Source organism: Ranitomeya variabilis, chromosome 1 (genome assembly GCF_051348905.1).
Source record: "Ranitomeya variabilis isolate aRanVar5 chromosome 1, aRanVar5.hap1, whole genome shotgun sequence".
Classification (NCBI taxonomy): domain Eukaryota; kingdom Metazoa; phylum Chordata; class Amphibia; order Anura; family Dendrobatidae; genus Ranitomeya; species Ranitomeya variabilis.
In genome coordinates this window covers 723,114,211-723,134,710 of record NC_135232.1, presented here as the reverse complement: position 1 = coordinate 723,134,710, position 20,500 = coordinate 723,114,211, and the positions used below count along the sequence as shown (strand labels likewise).

The 20,500-nt window shown below is 46.4% G+C and overlaps 2 protein-coding genes across 4 annotated transcripts in view; one reads left to right on the top strand and one right to left on the bottom strand.

Annotated features, from left to right (window-relative positions):
* LOC143798623 (protein kinase C theta type-like) overlaps window positions 1-20,500 on the bottom strand; it is a 1,028,586-nt gene that overhangs the window by 352,401 nt on the left and 655,685 nt on the right. The window lies entirely within an intron of this gene.
* Window positions 1-20,500, top strand: part of TTC7B (tetratricopeptide repeat domain 7B) — a 152,798-nt gene that overhangs the window by 121,640 nt on the left and 10,658 nt on the right. Inside the window, exons 12-20 of one of the 3 annotated variants that reach the window (XM_077267678.1) lie at window positions 41-158; window positions 432-489; window positions 898-970; window positions 2,968-3,128; window positions 7,075-7,191; window positions 7,271-7,368; window positions 9,216-9,362; window positions 15,797-15,850; window positions 18,153-18,293. In XM_077267678.1, the coding sequence (XP_077123793.1) occupies window positions 41-158; window positions 432-489; window positions 898-970; window positions 2,968-3,128; window positions 7,075-7,191; window positions 7,271-7,368; window positions 9,216-9,362; window positions 15,797-15,850; window positions 18,153-18,293 (967 nt within the window). Of the gene's footprint in view, window positions 1-40; window positions 159-431; window positions 490-897; window positions 971-2,967; window positions 3,129-7,074; window positions 7,192-7,270; window positions 7,369-9,215; window positions 9,363-15,787; window positions 15,851-18,152; window positions 18,294-20,500 lie in introns of all 3 variants that reach the window. The other 2 variants (XM_077267673.1, XM_077267669.1) reach the window with 2 other exon arrangements.

The window sequence follows — 20,500 nt, the reverse complement described above, 5'->3', positions numbered from 1 at the left end:
TTCGGTATTTCTTAGGTGACCAATATTTTACTTTTTGTAGATGGAAGAAGCTGAAAGATTCGCCAAAATGGTGGTTGAATGTGCAGAAAAAAGCTCTGAATTCAAAGCCAAAGGTTTCCTGGCCCTGGGTCTGGCATATAGTTTACAAGCCTCTGATGGTAAGGGGCATTGGCACACGTCGGTCTACGGAATGCGCATACGTGTAACCTCTAACCCTGATACTGGTACCAGTCTGGAGACAGCAAGAACGGCTCGGCTGCATTGTCGAAGTCTGATGTCTCATCGGAATGCTCAAATGTTGCTCCTCTTTTCCGATGCTTTACACTGCATCTCTGCATTTGTTAGTATCAGTGAATACAGCTGATCTGCACCCTGGCCGTCTTCTTGATGGTGCAGGGGGAGGTAAGTAACGTCACATCTCTGTTTTGCAGCGTCTCTGCGTGGTTTGCAGGAAGATCTGCAGAGGAAAGCTCTCCTGGCCTTCCAGCGGTGAGTACGGTGGAGTGTCGGCCTCCATGACACGTCCCGGACATACAGACAGCGTTACTACCAACATATAATGTACTGAGAATTCATTGCGACCCTGTTCTTATAGATCGTAAAATCACACTATTCCCTGTTATCTGTGTATTATTGCAGCACCTCCGGTTGCCGGAGATGATGTGGGTCCTCCATGGTCAGAGCCACTCTGTTCTGTGGTTCTGAATCGTACAGGGGGATCCCGAGATAATGCACAGCCCCCTTAAGGAATTGTATACAATGGAAATATCGTCTACTGTGCTCAGCACCATCCTGACCTCACAAATGCAAACATCTGACAACTCCCAAAATGTAATGACAACCTGTGATTTGTGCATAGTTAGAATTGTAGTACTCATGCCCGTTTCTGTCACACAGAGCTCACAGCCTGTCACCCACCGACCATCAGGCAGCCTTTTACCTGGCTCTGCAGCTGGCGATATCCCGACAGGTGAGTGACATTATATATTATAGAGGACCTCAGTGATGGCTGCGCTGCCATCAGCCAACTCCGTAGCCCCTGGATCATAGACTCCAGAGACTGATCCAGTCTTGGTTATACACAACATTAGCATAATTGTATGTATTGGGGTCAGCAGAGGACCGGTTCCTGGGAGGGATTGGCGCAGGGTGCCCCCTCTGTGCTTCGGTCATGGAGCCACTTTGCATATTTCATGTGTGAAGCCGTTTTCAGCTCTTACCAGATGCTTTACATAACCCTAACCCCAGAAAGGCCACCTGCTCCTCTGCTTTCTAATGCTCCACAGCTTCATCCTCACAGCATCACCCAACGGCTGCAAAACTATGTTGCCGATACCAAGGGGTTAATAGTAACCAGTTACCTCCTGTAATGGTAATATGTCTGACAAGTCAGATACTTATGACACCTCTGATCTCTAGTGATGGATAGGAGGCATTCTCAGTGATGTCACCGCTGATCTCTAGTGATGGATAGGAGGCATTCTCAGTGATGTCACCGCTGATCTCTAGTGATGGATAGGAGGCATTCTCAGTGATGTCACCGCTGATCTCTAGTGATGGATAGGAGGCATTCTCAGTGATGTCACCGCTGATCTCTATTGATGGATAGGAGACATTCTCAGTGATGTCACCGCTGATCTCTAGTGATGGATAGGAGGCATTCTCAGTGATGTCACCGCTGATCTCTATTGATGGATAGGAGACATTCTCAGTGATGTCACCGCTGATCTCTATTGATGGATAGGAGACATTCTCAGTGATGTCACCTCTGATCTCTAGTGATGGATAGGAGGCATTCTCAGTGATGTCACCGCTGATCTCTAGTGATGGATAGGAGGCATTCTCAGTGATGTCACCGCTGATCTCTATTGATGGATAGGAGACATTCTCAGTGATGTCACCGCTGATCTCTAGTGATGGATAGGAGGCATTCTCAGTGATGTCACCGCTGATCTCTAGTGATGGATAGGCGGCATTCTCAGTGATGTCACCGCTGATCTCTAGTGATGGATAGGAGGCATTCTCAGTGATGTCACAGCTGATCTCTAGTGATGGATAGGAGGCATTCTCAGTGATGTCACCTCTGATCTCTAGTGATGGATAGGAGGCATTCTCAGTGATGTCACCTCTGATCTCTGGTGATGGATAGGAGGCATTCTCAGTGATGTCACCGCTGATCTCTAGTGATGGATAGGAGGCATTCTCAGTGATGTCACAGCTGATCTCTAGTGATGGATAGGAGGCATTCTCAGTGATGTCACAGCTGATCTCTAGTGATGGATAGGGGGCATTCTCAGTGATGTCACCGCTGATCTCTAGTGATGGATAGGAGGCATTCTCAGTGATGTCACTGCTGATCTCTGGTGATGGATAGGAGGCATTCTCAGTGATGTCACCGCTGATCTCTAGTGATGGATAGGAGGCATTCTCAGTGATGTCACCGCTGATCTCTAGTGATGGATAGGAGGCATTCTCAGTGATGTCACCGCTGATCTCTGGTGATGGATAGGAGGCATTCTCAGTGATGTCACCGCTGATCTCTGGTGATGGATAGGAGGCATTCTCAGTGATGTCACAGCTGATCTCTAGTGATGATAGGAGGCATTCTCAGTGATGTCACCGCTGATCTCTAGTGATGGATAGGCATTCTCAGTGATGTCACCGCTGATCTCTAGTGATGGATAGGAGGCATTCTCAGTGATGTCACCGCTGATCTCTAGTGATGGATAGGAGGCATTCTCAGTGATGTCACCGCTGATCTCTGGTGATGGCTAGGAGGCATTCTCAGTGATGTCACAGCTGATCTCTAGTGATGGATAGGAGGCATTCTCAGTGATGTCACCGCTGATCTCTAGTGATGGATAGGAGGCATTCTCAGTGATGTCACTGCTGATCTCTAGTTATAGATAGGCGGCACAGAACATTTCTGGTTGTTCCTCTGTAACCTGCGTTTTCTTGTGACTGTAGATCCCGGAAGCTCTGGGTTATGTTCGTCAGGCTCTCCAGCTCCAGGGTGATGACTCCAACTCCCTCCACTTGTTGGCGCTGCTGCTCTCTGCTCAGAAGCACTATCACGATGCACTGAATATCATGGACATGGCTCTGAGCGAGTATCCAGAGAACTTCATGTAAGTAACAAAATCCAGTGGAAAGTTGGACTTGTGTTTTTCGCTCTCCTTAATTTTGTGTCACTCACATCATGTGCAGTCCTAACTCATCCATGTGAATGATGGGAGTGGTTATCGTGAGTGCACAAAGCTGCAGAATATATCACCACTACATAAAAGCTGACAAGCAGGGAAACGTAAAATCAATCCTTTTCCCTACTGCTGCATTAGCCTCATCTCCCGGACATTCACAGCTCTGACCACCACAGATCCTCCTGACCACCTGCCGCTGCAGAATTGTGTTTGCCAATGAAATATTTATTCCCTGCTTTCATCCTTGCTATCATGGTTATCTCATGGATACCCTCCCGGCCTCAATATGCTTATGTTACCCGAGACCGTCCCTTTAAATAATGAATATTAACCAACAGCTCTTCTGTGCACTGGAAATCATCACAATGTGCCATCTGCAGAATATTGTAACCAGAGCTCGGGGCTGGGGCGAAGCGCACGCCGGCTCTTATCCACCAGCTGCGCGGTGACTTCATCAGACTTCACAGGAAGCTAAATCCAGACCTGTATAGAGATTGTGATATCCTGCTCTGTACGACCCATGGTACATAGCAATGCTATTAACAATGAAGCTCACGTTACCATCATTACACGGTATTATCATGTGTGGCTGACATTGTATTATACTGCAGCTCCATCAGTTATCAGATCATGTCAGACTGTCCCAAAAAATATTCTCTGTTATATCTGATCCTGGGAAAGCTGAATGATCGCTGTCATGGGTGCTACTGTGTACAGACATCAAATCGCTGATCACGAGTTATAGTGGGTACGGAAAGTATTCAGACCCCTTTAAATTTTTCACTCTTTGTTTCATTGCAGCCATTTTGCAAATTCAAAAAAGTTCATTTTTTCTCATTAATGTACACTCTGCACCCCATCGTGGAGCAACCAAGAAAATCAGACACGCAAATGGAGCGCACACCCAGAAAAATACAAGCGGAGTAGCAACAAATACAAAAAGTTTATTGAAAACAGAGACACATACACTAGAATAAAAGCATATTAAAATATAACAACCACACCACTTAGTCCCATGGTGAATGCTCACGAAAGACAGCCCAAAATACAAATAGTAATATATATGCTATACACCACAACAATAATGGCAACCAAAAAATACCTATATATGAAAATCAATGATTAGACAGCATATAAGGGAGTCCTGTAAAGTGGGGAATAAAACCCCCTAAGCCCTATAAAAATGTAATATGGCTCAATGATTCAATAATACAGATGTAATAGTACAAACAAATTAAAGTGCACAGAGGGTCTAGGCGTCCCCAGATACCCCCACTATGAATGAGTAGCCTTGCTATAGAAGACGAGCCTGTGACTATCAAGGGGCCATAATAGGAAAAAAAAAAAAAAGGGGAGGTAATACCAGCAAAAGGTAAATTAAATCAAAGAAAAAATATATATAATAAATATATAAATGTAAAGCACGAAGCTGCGCTCAGCAGCGATACGCGTGGGGCCTCCCCACACCTACTGGATCCCGGGATCATCTTCCTTGACTCCTGACTTTTGACAGCTGACAGCCCAGACCGCAGACTGGATGACCTGATCGGGTAATTTATACTTATACTCATACCTTGTGTTCTTTCTACTATTGTGCCACATACCCTGACCTTTGTGGGCACTTTTCTATAGCCTGGGTGATATTCTTGTTCCATCTGATCACCCTGCTTTACATTTATATATATTTTTTCTTTGATTTAATTTACCTTTTGCTGGTATTACCTCCCCTTTTTTTTTTTTTTTTTTCCTATTATGGCCCCTTGATAGTCACAGGCTCGTCTTCTATAGCAAGGCTACTCATTCATAGTGGGGGTATCTGGGGACGCCTAGACCCTCTGTGCACTTTAATTTGTTTGTACTATTACATCTGTATTATTGAATCATTGAACCATATTACATTTTTATAGGGCTTAGGGGGTTTTATTCCCCACTTTACAGGTCTTCCTTATATGCTGTCTAATCATTGATTTTCATATATAGGTATTTTTTGGTTGCCATTATTGTTGTGGTGTATAGCATATATATTACTATTTGTATTTTGGGCTGTCTTTCATGAGTATTCACCATGGGACTAAGTGGTGTGGTTGTTATATTTTAATATGCTTTTATTCTAGTGTATGTGTGTCTGTTTTCAATAAACTTTTTGTATTTGTTGCTACTCAGCTTGTATTTTTCTGGGTGTGCGCTCCATTTGTGTGTCTGCTTTTCTTGGTTGCTCCATTATGTCCTTTTGGCTATGCATGGTGCTGCACCCCTTTATAGATCTACTATTAGCATAACATTGCATTTGCCCAGCTGTGGTGCTCCCTATTTTTCTATAAACCCACTCTGCTCCCCATCTTGACTGAAAAAAACAGAAATGTAGTAATTTTTGCAAATGTATTAAAAAGAAAAACTGAAATATCACATAGTCATAAGTATTCAGACCCTTTGCTCAGTATTGAGTAGAAGCACCCTTTTGAGCTAGTACAGCCAAGAGTCTTCTTGGGAATGATGCAACAAGTTTGTCACACCTGGATTTGGGGATCCTCTGCCATTCTTCCTTGCAGATCCTCTCCAGTTCCGTCAGGTTGGATGGTGAACGTTTGTGGACAGTCATATTCAGGTCTCTCCAGAGATGCTCAATTGGGTTTAGGTCAGGGCTCTGGCTGGGCCAGTCAAGAATGGTCGCAGAGTTGTTCTGAAGCCACGCCTTTGTTATTTTAGCTGTGTGCTTAGGGTAATTGTCTTGTTGGAAGGTGAACCTTCGGCCAAGTCTGAGGTCCAGATCAGTCTGGAAGAGGTTTTCATCCAGGATATCTCTGTACTTGGCCGCATTCATATTTCCTTCAATGACAACCAGTCATCCTGTCAATGCAACTGAAAAGCACCCCCATAGTATGGTGCTGCCACCACCATGTTTCACTGTTGGGATTGTATTGGGCAGGTGATGAGCAGTGCCTGGTTTTCTCCACACACACCGCTTAGAATTATCACCAAAAAGGTCTATCGTCGTCTCATCGGACCAGAGAATCTTATTTCTCATAGTCTGGGAGTCCTTCATGTGTTTTTAGCAAACTCTATGCGGGCTTTCATATGTTCATATGTCTTGCACTGAGGAGAGGCTTCCATCATGCCACTCTGCCATAAAGGCCTGACTAGTGGAGGGCTGCAGCGATAGTTGACTTTGTGGAACTTTCTCCCATCTCCCTACTGCATCTCTGGAGCTCAGCCACAGTGATCTTGCGGTTCTTCTTTATCTCTCTCACCAAAGCTCTTCTCCCACGATTGCTCAGTTTGGCTGGACGGCCAGGTCTAAGAAGACTTCTGGTGGTCCCAAACTTCTTCCATTTAAGGATTATGGAGGCCACTGTGCTCATAGGAACCTTGAGTACTGCAGAAATTCTGTTGTAACCTTGGCCAGACCTGTGCCTTGCCACAATTCTGTCTCTGAGCTCCTTGGCCAGTTCCTTTGACCTCATGATTCTCATTTGGTCTGACATGCACTGTGAGCTGTGAGGTCTTATATAGACAGGTGTGTGACTTTCCAAATCAAGTCCTATCAGTTTAATTAAACACAGCTGGCCTCCAATGAAGGAGTAGAACCATCTCAAGGAGGATCAAAAGGAAATGGACAGCATGTGACTTAAATATGAGTATCTGAGCAAAGGGTCTGAATACTTATGACCATGTGATATTTCAGTTTTTCTTTTTTAATAAATTTGCAAAAATTACTACATTTGTGTGTTTTTTTTTAGTCAGGATGGGGTGCAGAGTGTACATTAATCAGAAAAAATGAATTTTTTTGAATTTACCAAATGTATTCTGTGGGTTACAGAGGCTTTCATCTCTCCTTGTTCACATTTTTCTTTTGTCTCTGTCTTCCCTCTTGTAGATTGCTATTTACCAAGGTGAAGCTGGAGTCTTTGTGCCGGGGGCCGGATGAGGCGCTCTTGTCCTGTAAGCATATGCTGCAGATCTGGAAGTCCTGCTACAACCTCACTAATCCCAGGTATATGTGTGTAGAGCTGATGGGGCTCCCCTGGGCCCCTACACACCCTAGTATTATAAACCCTTGTTGCTTCTGGCAGTGACTCCGGACGCGGCAGCAGTTTACTGGACAGAGCCATCACCGACCGGAGGCAGCTGAACACGATCACCCTGCCGGACTTCAGTGACCCGGAGACAGGTGAGAAGGACCCCTGTCCCCTCCAGTCCTGTGCCTCATATATGCTCTGCTCTGAGGGGGCAGCTCGGCACAAGGATGAGAGTTGAGCAAATTTGATCGGGTCTCTGCTTATTCGGCAAGCTATAGCGCTTGCTGAATAAGCTGCAGAGGGAACCTGGATCGCTCCTGCTGATCAGCTGTCCGGCGCCGTAGCTGCATGTACCGTGGCTGTGTCACTGTCACCGCACATGCATGGAGAGCCTGTTTGTTGACAGCTGATCAGCCGGCACGCTCCATGTATCCGGGTTCCCTTTGCAGCTTATTCGATAAGCGCTATAGCTTGCCGAATAAGCAGGGACCCGATCAAATTCGCTCAACTCTAATAAGGAAGTCCATATCTACAGCACATTCTCCGTGGGTGAAATACTCTGCACAGCCTCATTACTTTACACTTTGGGGAATAATTATGTCAGTGTTTCACATTTCGGGAAATCAATTAACCCTTTCCTATTGTTGACTGCCTGTATACTCTTCGCCCCCACCTTCGCGTCATACTTGTCTTTCCTCCTCTCACACTTTTCTTGAATACTCCGTGATGCTGTGGTCGAATTTCATAGTGGATCTCATTGTTACCGAGCTTTTAGTATTTTACATCAGTTTCTGTATAAGAAAAAGTTCTGCAACTTTCTAATAATCATTTTCAGCGCTCTGTCATATTCAAGATCTCTGTCTGCTTTTACTGAATGTTTCTATTCAGAGGCTGAAATCCATCCTCATGGGGTTCTGTTCACAGTTACATTGTATCTGTGCAGGTAAATGATTGCATTTACTGGATCACAGTTGTAACAAACACTCAGCTGTGAGTAGATTTACATGGGTTGTCAGCCACTGTCTGGGAGTAAGAATGTTTCCATTCAGTGACCGCAAGCAAACCTCTTGAAATTTTTGTGATAAAAATGGAACCGTGTGAATTGGAAGTTGCTGAATTTTTCTTTTTCGATAGTTAGGTGTTATTTACGGATATCGACTCCTTATCTTGGCTTAGTCTAATATATTACGTGTAACCTCCCTCGTTCCTTTGTTACCACTCCCTCAACACCTTCCACCATGTTCTCATCTTTTCATATCATCCTCCAGATTTCTCTCCATCCCCTCCCTGATCACCTCCGCGTCCTCTGTGAGTCACGTGGTCTCTTTTGCTCCTGAGCATTAATATGAGGCCATCTGTCAGGGCCCGAGCTGCAACCAGGACGTCATCACCAGATGTCAGTAAATTTGTTTGCACGCAGCGTACGATGTCAGTACAACCAGTCACACTCAATACCATGAGTACGATCACTTGTGGGAACCTCACGATTGCACACACAAGGAGGGACAACGCGCCCTTGCGCGCCTTTCAAATATTAATGAATTGAGTGTCAGCACACATGCACGATTTGGGTTTTCATAGTAAGTATTAGCCCCCAATCATATCACGCAAACTCCCTGGCTTAAGTGGGTCTGGATCAGGATGGGGTTTTATGTTTTAAATGTAATCATTGAATTCTCCAATTCACTGACAGTAAGCACAGATTTTTGAAAGTGAGAGAGCATAAGTTTATGAGAAAGTTGCAGAACTTTTAATACAGTGATCACTAATGCTCCCCTCTGGTACGATAGGCCAAGAGAGATCATGTGACCTTTTCTGTGACACGTGACCAATGATTTGCATGCTTTTATGGCAGTAAGTTGCCCTTTCGGCCGCCATCCTTTGACCAGGTAGAGGTGCATTATTGGTCGGGCTCCAGCCCCTCTGCATGGGCCTCCAGCTCCTCTCTGCCGGACTCCTGTCTGTGTCCTTCATCCTTCTCTCTTGCTTTGTCTTTTAGCATCTGACTCCTCTTCCCTTTCGAGACCAGAATCTCCTCTCCATCTGTTTGTCTCCTCTCATCTACCTCATCCACCTTCCAAAACCGACCCTATAACCAGGTCCCCTGCCAGCGCTGAGCCCACCTCAGGGCCCGAACCTCCTCACTGTAAACTGGTTTCCTTCCTGCTCTGAACTGTTGTTCCCTTTTGTCCCTTTATTTTCTGTTAATCTGCAAACTGGACTCAAAAATCTGAGATGGTTAATTTCTTAGCCACCATTAAAAATGAGAAAACTGTTTTTAGAGATTGTTTTTCTAAGTGTAGATATGATTGTGTGAAGTTACAGGCCCCAAGCCAGAGGCTTCCCTACTGAAAGGTTTGGCTTCCTGCCAGGTGCATTATGGGGATGATTGCCCTCCTCGTCACCATGTTCATTCTCCCTACCATATACAAGTGCTTCTCACAAATTAGAATACCATCAAAAAGTTAATTTATTTCAGTTCTTCAATAGAAAAAGTGAAACTGATATATTCTATAGAGTCATTACAAACAGAGTGATCTATTTCACGTGTTTATTTCTGTTAATGTTGATGATTATGGCTTAGCCAATGAAAACACAAAAGTCATTATCTCAGTAAATTAGAATAATTAACAAAAAACACCTGCAAAGGCTTCCTAAGTGTTTAAAAAGGTCCTTTAGTCTGTGTCAGTAGCTCCACAATCATGGGGAAGACTGCTGACTTGACAGATGTCCAGAAGGCTGTAATTGACACACTCCACAAGGGGGGTAGGCCACAAAAGGTCATTGCTAAAGAAGCTGGCTATTCACAGAGAGCTGTATCCAAGCATATTAATGGAAAGTTGAGTGGAAGGAAAAAGGGTGGTAGAAAAAGGTGCAAAAGCAACCGGGACAACTGCAGCCTTGAAAGAATTAAGAAAAGGCCATTCAAAAATTTGGAGGAGATTGACAAAGAGTGGATCGCTGCTGGAGTCATTGCTTCAAGAGCCTCCACACACGGACGTATCCAGGACATGGGCTACGAGTGTCACATTCCTTGTGTCAAGCCACTCATGACCAATAGACAACGCCAGAAGCGTCTTACTTGGGCCAAGGAGAAAAAGAGCTGGACTGTTCAGTGGTCCAATGTGTTGTTTTCAGATGAAAGTAAATTTTGCGTTTCATTTGGAAATCAAGGTCCCAGAGCCTGGAGGAAGAGTGGAGAGGCCACAATCCAAGCTGCTTGAGGTCTAGTGTGAAGTTTCCACAATCAGTGATGGTTTGGGGAGCCATGTCATCTGCTGGTGTAGGTCCACTGTGTTTTATCAAGACCAAAGTCAGAGCAGCCGTCTACCAGGACATTTTAGAGCACTTCATGCTTCCCTCTGCCGACAAGATTTTTGCAGATGGAAATGTCATTCTCCAGCAGGACTTGGCACCTGTCCACACTGCCAAAAGTACCAATACCTGGTTTAAAAACTACAGTATCGCTGTGCTTGATTGGCAGCAAACTCTCCTGACCTTAACCCCATAGAGAATCTATGGGGTATTGTCAAGAGGAAGTTGAGAGACACCAGACCCAACAATGCAGACGAGCTGAAGGCTGCTATCAAAGCAACCTGGGCTTCCATAACACCTCAGCAGTGCCACAGGCTGATCGCCTCCATGCCACGCCGCATTGATGCAGTAATTGATGCAAATGGAGCCCCGACCAAGTATTGAGTGCATTTACTGAACATACATTTCAGTAGGCCAACATTTCGGATTTTAACCCCTTCCCGACCTTTGACGCATACGCTGCGTCATGAAAGTCTGTGCCTTCCCGACCTATGACGCAGCGTATGCGTCATGGAATGATCGCGTCCCTGCAGATCGGGTGAAGGGGTTAACTCCTATTTTACCCGATCTGCAGGGAGAGGGGGAGTGATACTTCAGCCCAGGGGGGGTGGCTTCACCCCCCCGTGGCTACGATCGCTCTGATTGGCTGTTGAAAGTGAAACTGCCAATCAGAGCGATTTGTAATATTTCACCTAAAAAACTGGTGAAATATTACAATCCAGCCATGGCCGATGCTGCAATATCATCGGCCATGGCTGGAAATACTTAAGTGGACCCCCCCCACCCCACCGATCGCCCCCCCAGTCCTCCGGTCCCCTCCGTCCGCCTGCCGGCTCCCCCGTCCTCCTGTCCGCTCCCTCCTTGTGTGAATAAAGCCCCCCTGTGGTCCGATCACCCCCCCTGTGCTCCGACACCCCCCCCCACCACCCCTTCATACTTACCGATCCTCCCGGTGTCCGGCCGTCTCCTCGCTGGGCGCCGCCATCTTGGAAAATGGCCGGCGCATGCTCAGTGCGCCCGCCGAATCTGCCAGTCGGCAGATTCCTTACAGGTACATTTTGATCGCTGTGGTAGGTTCTATCACAGCGATCAAAATAAAAAAAATAATAAATAACCCCCCCCTTTATCACCCCCATAGGGACAATAATAAAATAAAGAATTTTTTTTTTTCTTTTTCCACTAGGGTTAGGGTTAGAACTAGGGTTAGAACTAGGGGTAGGGTTAGGGTTACGGGTAGGGTTAGGGGTAGGGTTATGGCATGTGCACACAGAGCGGATCGGCAGCGGATACGCAGCGGATACGCAGCGGATCGGCCGCGGATACGCAGCGGATCGGCCGCGGATCCGCAGCGGATCGGCAGCGGATACGCAGCGGATCGGCCGCGGATCGGCAGCGGATCGGCAGCGGATCCGCAGCGGATCGGCCGCGGATACGCAGCGGATCGGCAGCGGATCGGCCGCGGATACGCAGCGGATCGGCCGCGGATCCGCAGCGGATCGGCAGCGGATCCGCAGCGGATACGCAGCGGATACGCAGCGGATACGCAGCGGATCGGCCACGGATACGCAGCGGATACGCAGCGGATACGCAGCGGATACGCAGCGGATTGGCCGCGGATTCGCAGCGGATTGGCCGCGGATCCGCAGCGGATTGGCCGCTGCGAATTCGAAGCAGTTTTCCATCAGGTTTACAGTACCATGTACACCTAAGGAAAACCAAATCCGCTGTGCCCATGGTGCGGAAAATTCCATGCAGAAACGCTGCGTTGTATTTTCCGCAGCATGTCAATTCTTTGTGCGGATTCCGCAGCGTTTTACACCTGTTCCTCAATAGGAATCCGCAGGTGAAATCCGCACAAAAAAACACTGGAAATCCGCTGTAAATCCGTAGGTAAAACGCAGTGCCTTTTACCTGCGGATTTTTCAAAAATGGTGCGGAAAAATCTCACACGAATCCGCAAAGTGGGCACATAGCCTTAGGGTTAGGGTTGGAATTAGAGTTAGGGTACCGTCTCACAGTGGCACTTTGGTCGCTACGACGGTACGATCCATGACGTTGTGTCTGACACGCAGCAGCGATCAGGGACCCTGCTGAGAATCGTACGTCGTAGCAGATCGTTTGGAACTTTCTTTCGTCGCTGGATCTCCCGCTGTCATCGCTGGATCGGTGTGTGTGACAGCGATCCAGCGATGCGTTCACTTGTAACCAGGGTAAACATCGGGTTACTAAGCGCAGGGCCGCGCTTAGTAACCTGATGTTTACCGTGGTTACCAGCGTAAAAGTAAAAAAAAAAAAAAAAACGTACATACTCACATTTCGGTGTCCTTCAGGTCCCTTGCCGTCTGCTTCCCGCTCTGACTGTCTGCCGGCCGGAAAGTGAGAGCACAGCACAGCAGTGACGTCACCACTGCGCTCTGCTCTCACTGTATGGCGGCACTCAGTCAGAGCGGGAAGCAGACGGCAAGGGACCTGAAGGACACCGAAATGTGAGTATGTACGTTTTTTTTTTTTTACTTTTACGCTGGTAACCACGGTAAACATCGGGTTACTAAGCGCGGCCCTGTGCTTAGTAACCCGATGTTTACCCTGGTTACCTGGGACCTTGGCATCGTTGGTCGCTGGAGAGCGGTCTGTGTGACAGCTCCCCAGCGACCACACAATGACTTTCCAACGATCACGGCCAGGTCGTATCGCTGGTCGTGATCTTTGGTAAATCGTTATGTGAGACGGTACCCTTAGGGTTGGAATTAGGGCTAGGGTTGGAAATAGGGTTAAGATTAGGCTTGTGGTTAGGGTTAAGGATAGGGTTAGGGTTGTGTTGGGGTTACAGTTGTGGGTAGGGTTGGGATTAGGGTTAGGATTAGGGTTGGATTTAGGGTTACGGGTGTGTTGGGGTTAGGGTTGTGGTTAGGGGTGTGTTGGGGTTAGGGTTGTGATTATGGCTATTGTGGCTAGGGTTATGGCTACAGTTGGGATTAGGGTTAGGGGTGTGTTGGGGTTAGTGTTGAAGTTAGAATTGAGGGGTTTCCACTGTTTAGGCACATCAGGGGTCTCCAAATGCAACATGGCGCCACCATTGATTCCAGCCAATCTTGCGTTCAAAAAGTCAAATGGTGCGCCCTCCCTTCCAAGCCCCGACGTGCGCCCAAACAGTGGTTTACCCCCACATATGGGATACCAGCGTACTCAGGACAAACTGGGCAACAACTATTGGGGTCCAATTTCTCCTGTTACCCTTGCAAAAAAAAAAATTACTTGCTAAAACATAATTTTGAGGAAAGAACAATTATTTTTTATTTTCACGGCTCTACGTTATAAACTTATGTGAAACACTTGGGGGTTGAAAGTGCTCACCACACATCTAGATAAGATCCTTTTGGGGTCTAGTTTCCAAAATGGGGTCACTTGTGGGGTGTTTCTACTGTTTAGGCACATCAGGGGCTCTGCAAATGCAACGTGACGCCCGCAGACCATTCCATCAAAGTCTGCATTTCAAATGTCACTACTTCCCTTCCGATCCCTGACGTGCGCCCAAACAGTGTTTACCCCCACATATGAGGTATCAGCGTACTCAGGACAAATTGGACAACAACATCCGTGGTCCAGTTTCTCCTTTTACCCTTGGGAAAATAAAAAAATTGTTGCGAAAAGATCATTTTTGTGACTAAAAAGTTAAATGTTAATTTTTCCCCTATTTGTTGCTTCTGCTGCTCCGAAACACCTGAAGGGTTAATAAACTTCTTGAATGTGGTTTTGAGCACCTTGAGGGGTGCAGTTTTTAGAATGGTGTCACTTTTGGGTATTTTCAGCCATATAGACCCCTCAAACTGACTTCAAATGTGAGGTGGTCCCTAAAAAAAATGGTTTTGTAAATTTTGTTGTAAAAATGAGAAATCACTGGTCAAATTTTAACCCTTATAACTTCCTAGCAAAAAAAAAATTTGTTTCCAAAATTGTGCTGATGTAAAGTAGACATGTGGGAAATGTTATTTATTAACTATTTTGTGTCACATAACTCTCTGGTTTAACAGAATAAAAATTCAAAATGTGAAAATTGCAAAATTTTCAAAATTTTCACCAAATTTCCGTTTTTTTCACAAATAAACTCAGAAATTATCGACCTAAATTTACCACTAACATGAAGCCCAATATGTCACGAAAAAACAATCTCAGAACCGCAAGGATCCGTTGAAGCGTTCCTGAGTTATTACCTCATAAAGGGACACTGGTCAGAATTGCAAAAAATGGCAAGGTCATTAAGGCCAAAATAGGCTGGGTCATGAAGGGGTTAAAATCATTTTTCAAGTTGGTGTTATAAAGTATTCTAATTTACTGAGATAATGACTTTTGGGCTTTCGTCGCAATGCGCCGTTGGGGATAAAAAACGCATCCTGCAAAGTTGCCTGCAGGATGCGTTTTGTCTCCATAGACTTTTATTAGCGACGCAGTGCCACACGTCGCAACCGTTGTGCAACGGTTGCGTCGTGTTTTGGCGCACCGCCGCCACAAAAAAACGTTACATGTAACTTTTTTTGTGCGTCAAGACCTTGCAATGGGGCAGCGGAAGCGTTCTAAGACTACTTCCACTGCCCACGTCGGGCATTTTTTGCACAGTATGCGTCGGTACGTCGGGCCGACGCAGCGTGACGGCCCCGTACCGACGCTAGTGTGAAAGCAGCCTAAGCCGTAATCATCAACATTAACAGAAATGAACACGTGAAATAGATCACTCTGCTTGTAATGACTCTATATAATATGAGTTTCACTTTTTGTATTGAAGAACTGAAATAAATTAACTTTTTGATGATAATCTAATTTAGTGAGAAGCACCTGTATTAGTATTTGTGCACACTGCTGAATGCTGTTGCTGTCGTCCTCAGTACTTGGTAGTAGTGCAGCCTCAGGCTTTGGGCCTTTAACTTCACAATGTCATTTCTCTGCTTAGAAAACAAATAATGAAAAACGGATTTGGCTTCTGTAATCTTAGTTTGTCATAGAAGGACAGACATTAAGGTAATGGTAAAATATCAAGCGTCAACCTGCTCAGCTTTAGCAATTTTTTTCTTAAAGGGACAGGACAATTTTTTGTTCAGGAGTCTGACCTTAGGTATCGAATTGGCTCGCTAGCTTTGTGCCTCAGACATTCTTTTTGCAGATTACCTCAGAAAATATAGTTTTTGTTTGGGGGAAGTTGGGGGCTGATTTTGTTTGCAGTGATGCTTGTGCATTCTCTTTTAATTTGTGATTTGTACCCAGTGTTTGAAGGGCGCTCTCCAGACATCCCCCACTCTCATGGTTTTGACTCCATGTTTTCTGTTTGTAAGTAATGCTGGCTTAGTGTCTCGCTTTGCAACCGGCCTGTCCTTTTTAGCAGTCACGTGACGTGTCAAGTAAATACTGCCTGCCGTACCCTTCTTTGCCAGACAGGGGCGCCAGTCTTTTTTTATTTTGTTATGTCTGCCTCCACAACTCACCACTGGCAGGTGACAGCTGTAAGCTGAGCGAGTTGTTAAGAGGCCTAAATACTGTTGGACTGGCCCTTTAATTATTAAAGAGACAGTATTCATTTACAAAAGCTTCAGTGTACGGTTATTTTAGGAGGGCTCTTTACTTAATAATAACGGCGCTCTTGCGTTGCAGCATTTTTATTCGGACCTGCTAGGCCTGTTTACATATATGCAGCTTATAACGTGATGACACGTATGTTCCTACACACGTTACGTGACAGTCCGCGATGCAACTTCTGAACTTGATGCTGAGACAGTGAATGTCCTCTGTGTATGAGCCGAGAATCATGGTTGCACAATTTATTTTTCCTAATGTGATTGAAGCTGCATCTCGTTCCTCCCCATCACTTTTGCAGCATTTTTTTTTGCTGTAAATAGTGTTCCACCCCCAATCAAGTTACATGAGCTTAAAGGGTGTGTACACTAATGCAATCAATTCTTTAATTTGCTACAGTTAATCTTTTATGGATAAAATAGTCTACTGCCGTTTTCTGCTTACAGCTCCGATGCAGACTTATGTGTTACAGACTGCATAAACACCCCCAGATCCTGCTGTCATGTGCTGCTACACTCCTGCAGAGAGTAGAAGATGGAGTGTAGTAAGCCAGAATTACTGGTCACGTGACTAAAAAACTTTGTGCGGCTTCTCTGCGCTGTTATTCGGTTACTGAGGCACAGACAAGTTGCGTAAATTAAAGTCCACGTGGCCCAAAAATTCCAACATCATTTAATTTTTGCAACAATCACAATGTAACCCCATCAGGAATGACACCCTGATCTTCAGCCAGACTAGACGACACAGGGTTTGTTTGTAGTTTGACCCCATCACTCTGCAACGGAGCTGTATACACAGAAAAGTAAGACTTTTAATTGTGACTATTTGCAAAGTTGTTTTATATTTATTTTTAGATGCAATGATGAATTGTAGTTGCTGCGCCCTCTAATTTCTCCATCTTTGGGTGTCTACTGTCTTTTTAATACAGATAAGGAATCTGATTGATTCGTAGATATAAAAGGCTGTCGGTTTGCAGCACGCCGCATGCCACAGAAGCTGCATTACCTGCGTGTCTGCCTGCACACCACCGCATGCACCTTGTGCACCTGTGCTGCTCGCGAGTCTGCTGCATCTGCACCGACACTGGAGCTCCCATTACACCTCATTATCAATGTCTCCGATTCATTGATTAGTCCTGGAGATGTTCCGTCTGGCACCTCCGGGACTCTGTCCAGACGTGGGGCTCTGACTGGGCAGAAGGTGCCATTACAGACCTCGGTTGTCGCTGTGCCACTCTGAGCTTGGCATTCTTCCGGAGCCTGCAGCACAATCTATCTGTAGAGTTTCTGCAATTTAGAATCTGCAAATTGCAAAAACCCTATGGTCTTGAGAGGGTTAAAAGGTAACGGACCCAAGTCTGGATCAGATGCTCAGCTGAAAACACAACCTTGGGGCTCTGAGGTCAGTACAGGGAGTGGTATGCAAGTATGAGGTGTGAGGCTCGTGGTACCACATTCTTCAGGGAAGTCTCCAGCTCCTCGGCAGCCGCCGTTCCCATAAATCTGGGCTCTCCTGCACAGCATCCCCCTCCTTCCCATGCACGGCTGCCAGATTGCTGCAGAACATGATCTCATATACATTGTCCCAATGAGTCAGAAGTCATCTTCCCTGCGTTCTTTCTCACGCTGGATCATTTTCTAGAGCAATCCAGACCAACAGCGGGAGGCGCTGCAGATTGAAGCGGGACCCCAAGGTGCAATATCCATGGAGGGTCTTCCACTGCTAAAGTTTAAGTGGGGTGCAGCACTTACCGTTTATATAAATTGTAGGGATAGTCCATTTAGTACAGAGTCCATGACATTTCCTGCCTGTGCGCTGATCAGCTTGGATAATGGCAGCTATGTGTGGTCAGTGATGTGGGTGTAAGAGGAAGATGATGGGGTGAGCACTAAGCTTCTCTCCCTTCTCCAGGTAAGATAATGGCTGATCTGGCACGATCAAGGGCTTCACGCCTGTGTGTGTGTGTCCAGCACGGACCGGGTCACTGCACGCAATGGATAAGTGGCGTCTATCTGCATATGGCTCCGCTTCTCTCCGACATCTCTTTTTACCTCTGTAGGTTCTGTGCACGCCACGTCCATCGCAGCATCACGCGTAGAGCAGGCCCTTTCTGAAGTGGCCTCTTCATTGCAAAGCAGCGCCCCGAAGCAAGGCCCGCTGCACCCATGGATGACCCTGGCGCAGATCTGGCTTCATGCAGGTAACGTCCATTTATCACTCTCATCTTGGATACGACCGGAAGAGCATTATAGGGAGGGATAGGTGGTAAATGGTAGAAATTAAACTGATAAGAAATGACAATCTGTGTCTAGACTGATACATTGTAACAACACCTCAGCTTGTGAATGATATCGAGTTTATTAGAAGAGTTGCACAACTCGATGATTGTACGTTGTTCGCTGGACGCCGGCCCTTTAAGATCAGCTCTTTTCGCGTTCGTCAGTACGAATCCTCCCCATGGCTTCTGTCAGTCTGACCTTGTTACAGTGACAGAGATCTGTTCGGAAACAGTGATAGGAGACTTCCCCGGGCCAGCTGAAATTTCACCCCCCGACTCTTTAGCGCACAACAACCTTTTGCCCTTTCATCGTCCTCATCATGGTTTCACACAGGGACGATGGAATTACAGCAGCTCCATGTGAAGCTGCGCCGCCTGGATGCCCAAATCTTGCTGAGCAGTGCTCAGTCACCCTGCCATGTGATGGCCAGAAGTGAACCAGCCCTTTAAATATATCCAGGTCGCTGTCTTCAGAGCTGCAGGTCCTGTTGACTTTTTTTGGGGGGAAAGAAAGCTAAAAATTGCTTGAAGGTGGGTGGTTAATTCCAGCTTGTTGCCGCTTCTGATTATAGTATTTACGTTGGCGCCTATTCATAGCGGCACAGCCAGTGTAGCGTGTATCCCTTCGGGTGATTGATAGCGAGTGCCATTTCCAGGTTTGTGAGTGGAAGATGCTCTAAGATATCAAGAGGCCTCAGCTAGAATGATAATGGCACAGTGCGCCTGCAGTCCGAGCCGCAGTCCGTCGTCAGACACTAGGGGGCGCTGCTTATTAAAGGGATGTGCACAGCAATAGAGCGCCGCTGATCCCAATGATCTCTCTGATTTATTGCCTTAAACTTCATCAGATGTTCTGCAACTTTGCAATGTACTGTACTTTGCATTTCAGTTTCTCGCTATTTTTAAAATCTCTGCTTGCTTCCTGTGAATGGAAAGGTCATCGGTAGAACCTTTCAGGAGCAGTGGCTCAATTGTCTACCCTGTCTTGGTAGTTTATCAGATGGGATTGTCTAGACTGAATACAACTGTGACAAATCCTCAGCCATGTGAGCGGGACAGACCCCGGCACGGTCTCTTAGACAGAGGGGTGAGTACGGTGCCCACCTACTGCAGAGAGCGTCACCGGCGCTCAGGGTGCGTCATCTTACAAGCATTTTTACACTTTTCCGATATACAAGCCGGATACATTTTGGTGGCACAGATTTGCGATGTGATCGCTCTCGGATCCGTGTGTGACGGCAGAGCAGCAATCACGGCAGACGTGGCGAGGTTTGGCCATGGTGGTTATTAAAGAGGCAGGCGCCTGATTGTAAGTCATCAGGAGATTGATGACAAATTGCGATCAGCGAGTGAGCGGCTCACCTTACACCCCGCGCACCAGGCGTTAGCTGCCGTGTATTATTCATCAGGTGACCCCGGGGCCCGATAACATTACCAGATAACTGCGCTCAGAAGACAAAGCTCAAAATGCTGCCGGGGCATAGACCGATCACAGGAGCCATTACAGGGTGCCAATCCGTGTGGGCACCAAACCCCCCATAGAGGTTGTGTATTCACAGCAGCCTTTCCATGAATACCTTTATTGCCAACACTGCAATTCCCTCACAATTTACTGTTCACTTTTCAGCAATTTTCCTGACAGTATCCAACAATCGCTTTAATTGTAACTCCACCGAGTAATTGAAAAGTGCAGCAGGACAGCACCAGGAACTCAGATTGGGGTCCTGTCTGCACCCTGAATCCCCCCCCGCAGTGAGCAGGAAGAACGCAATGTTAGGGAGTTGCTAAATGATGGCGTATTAAACGCGTAGTTGGAGGCACATCGGACCCTCCAGCCTCCACTCTTTCCAGTCATTTGACATTTCGGCTCGTTGCTGGGGAATCTGGAGGAGGTGGAGGTGTGAAAATATTTCATGGTTGCACAGACAGAAGAAATCGCACATTCTTGGGCGTCGGCTGATTCGGCGCTTCCACTAATGGCTTTCATATGCAGCAGAGCTGGACGAGTAATGGTGAAAGCCTGAGCAGACCCAGCTTTTCCAGTCATGTAATACTGCAGTATGCCACCCTTGCCTGTGATATGTTCCCTGCCTCCCACAACGTGTCCCATCCCCCAAATTCTGACCCTT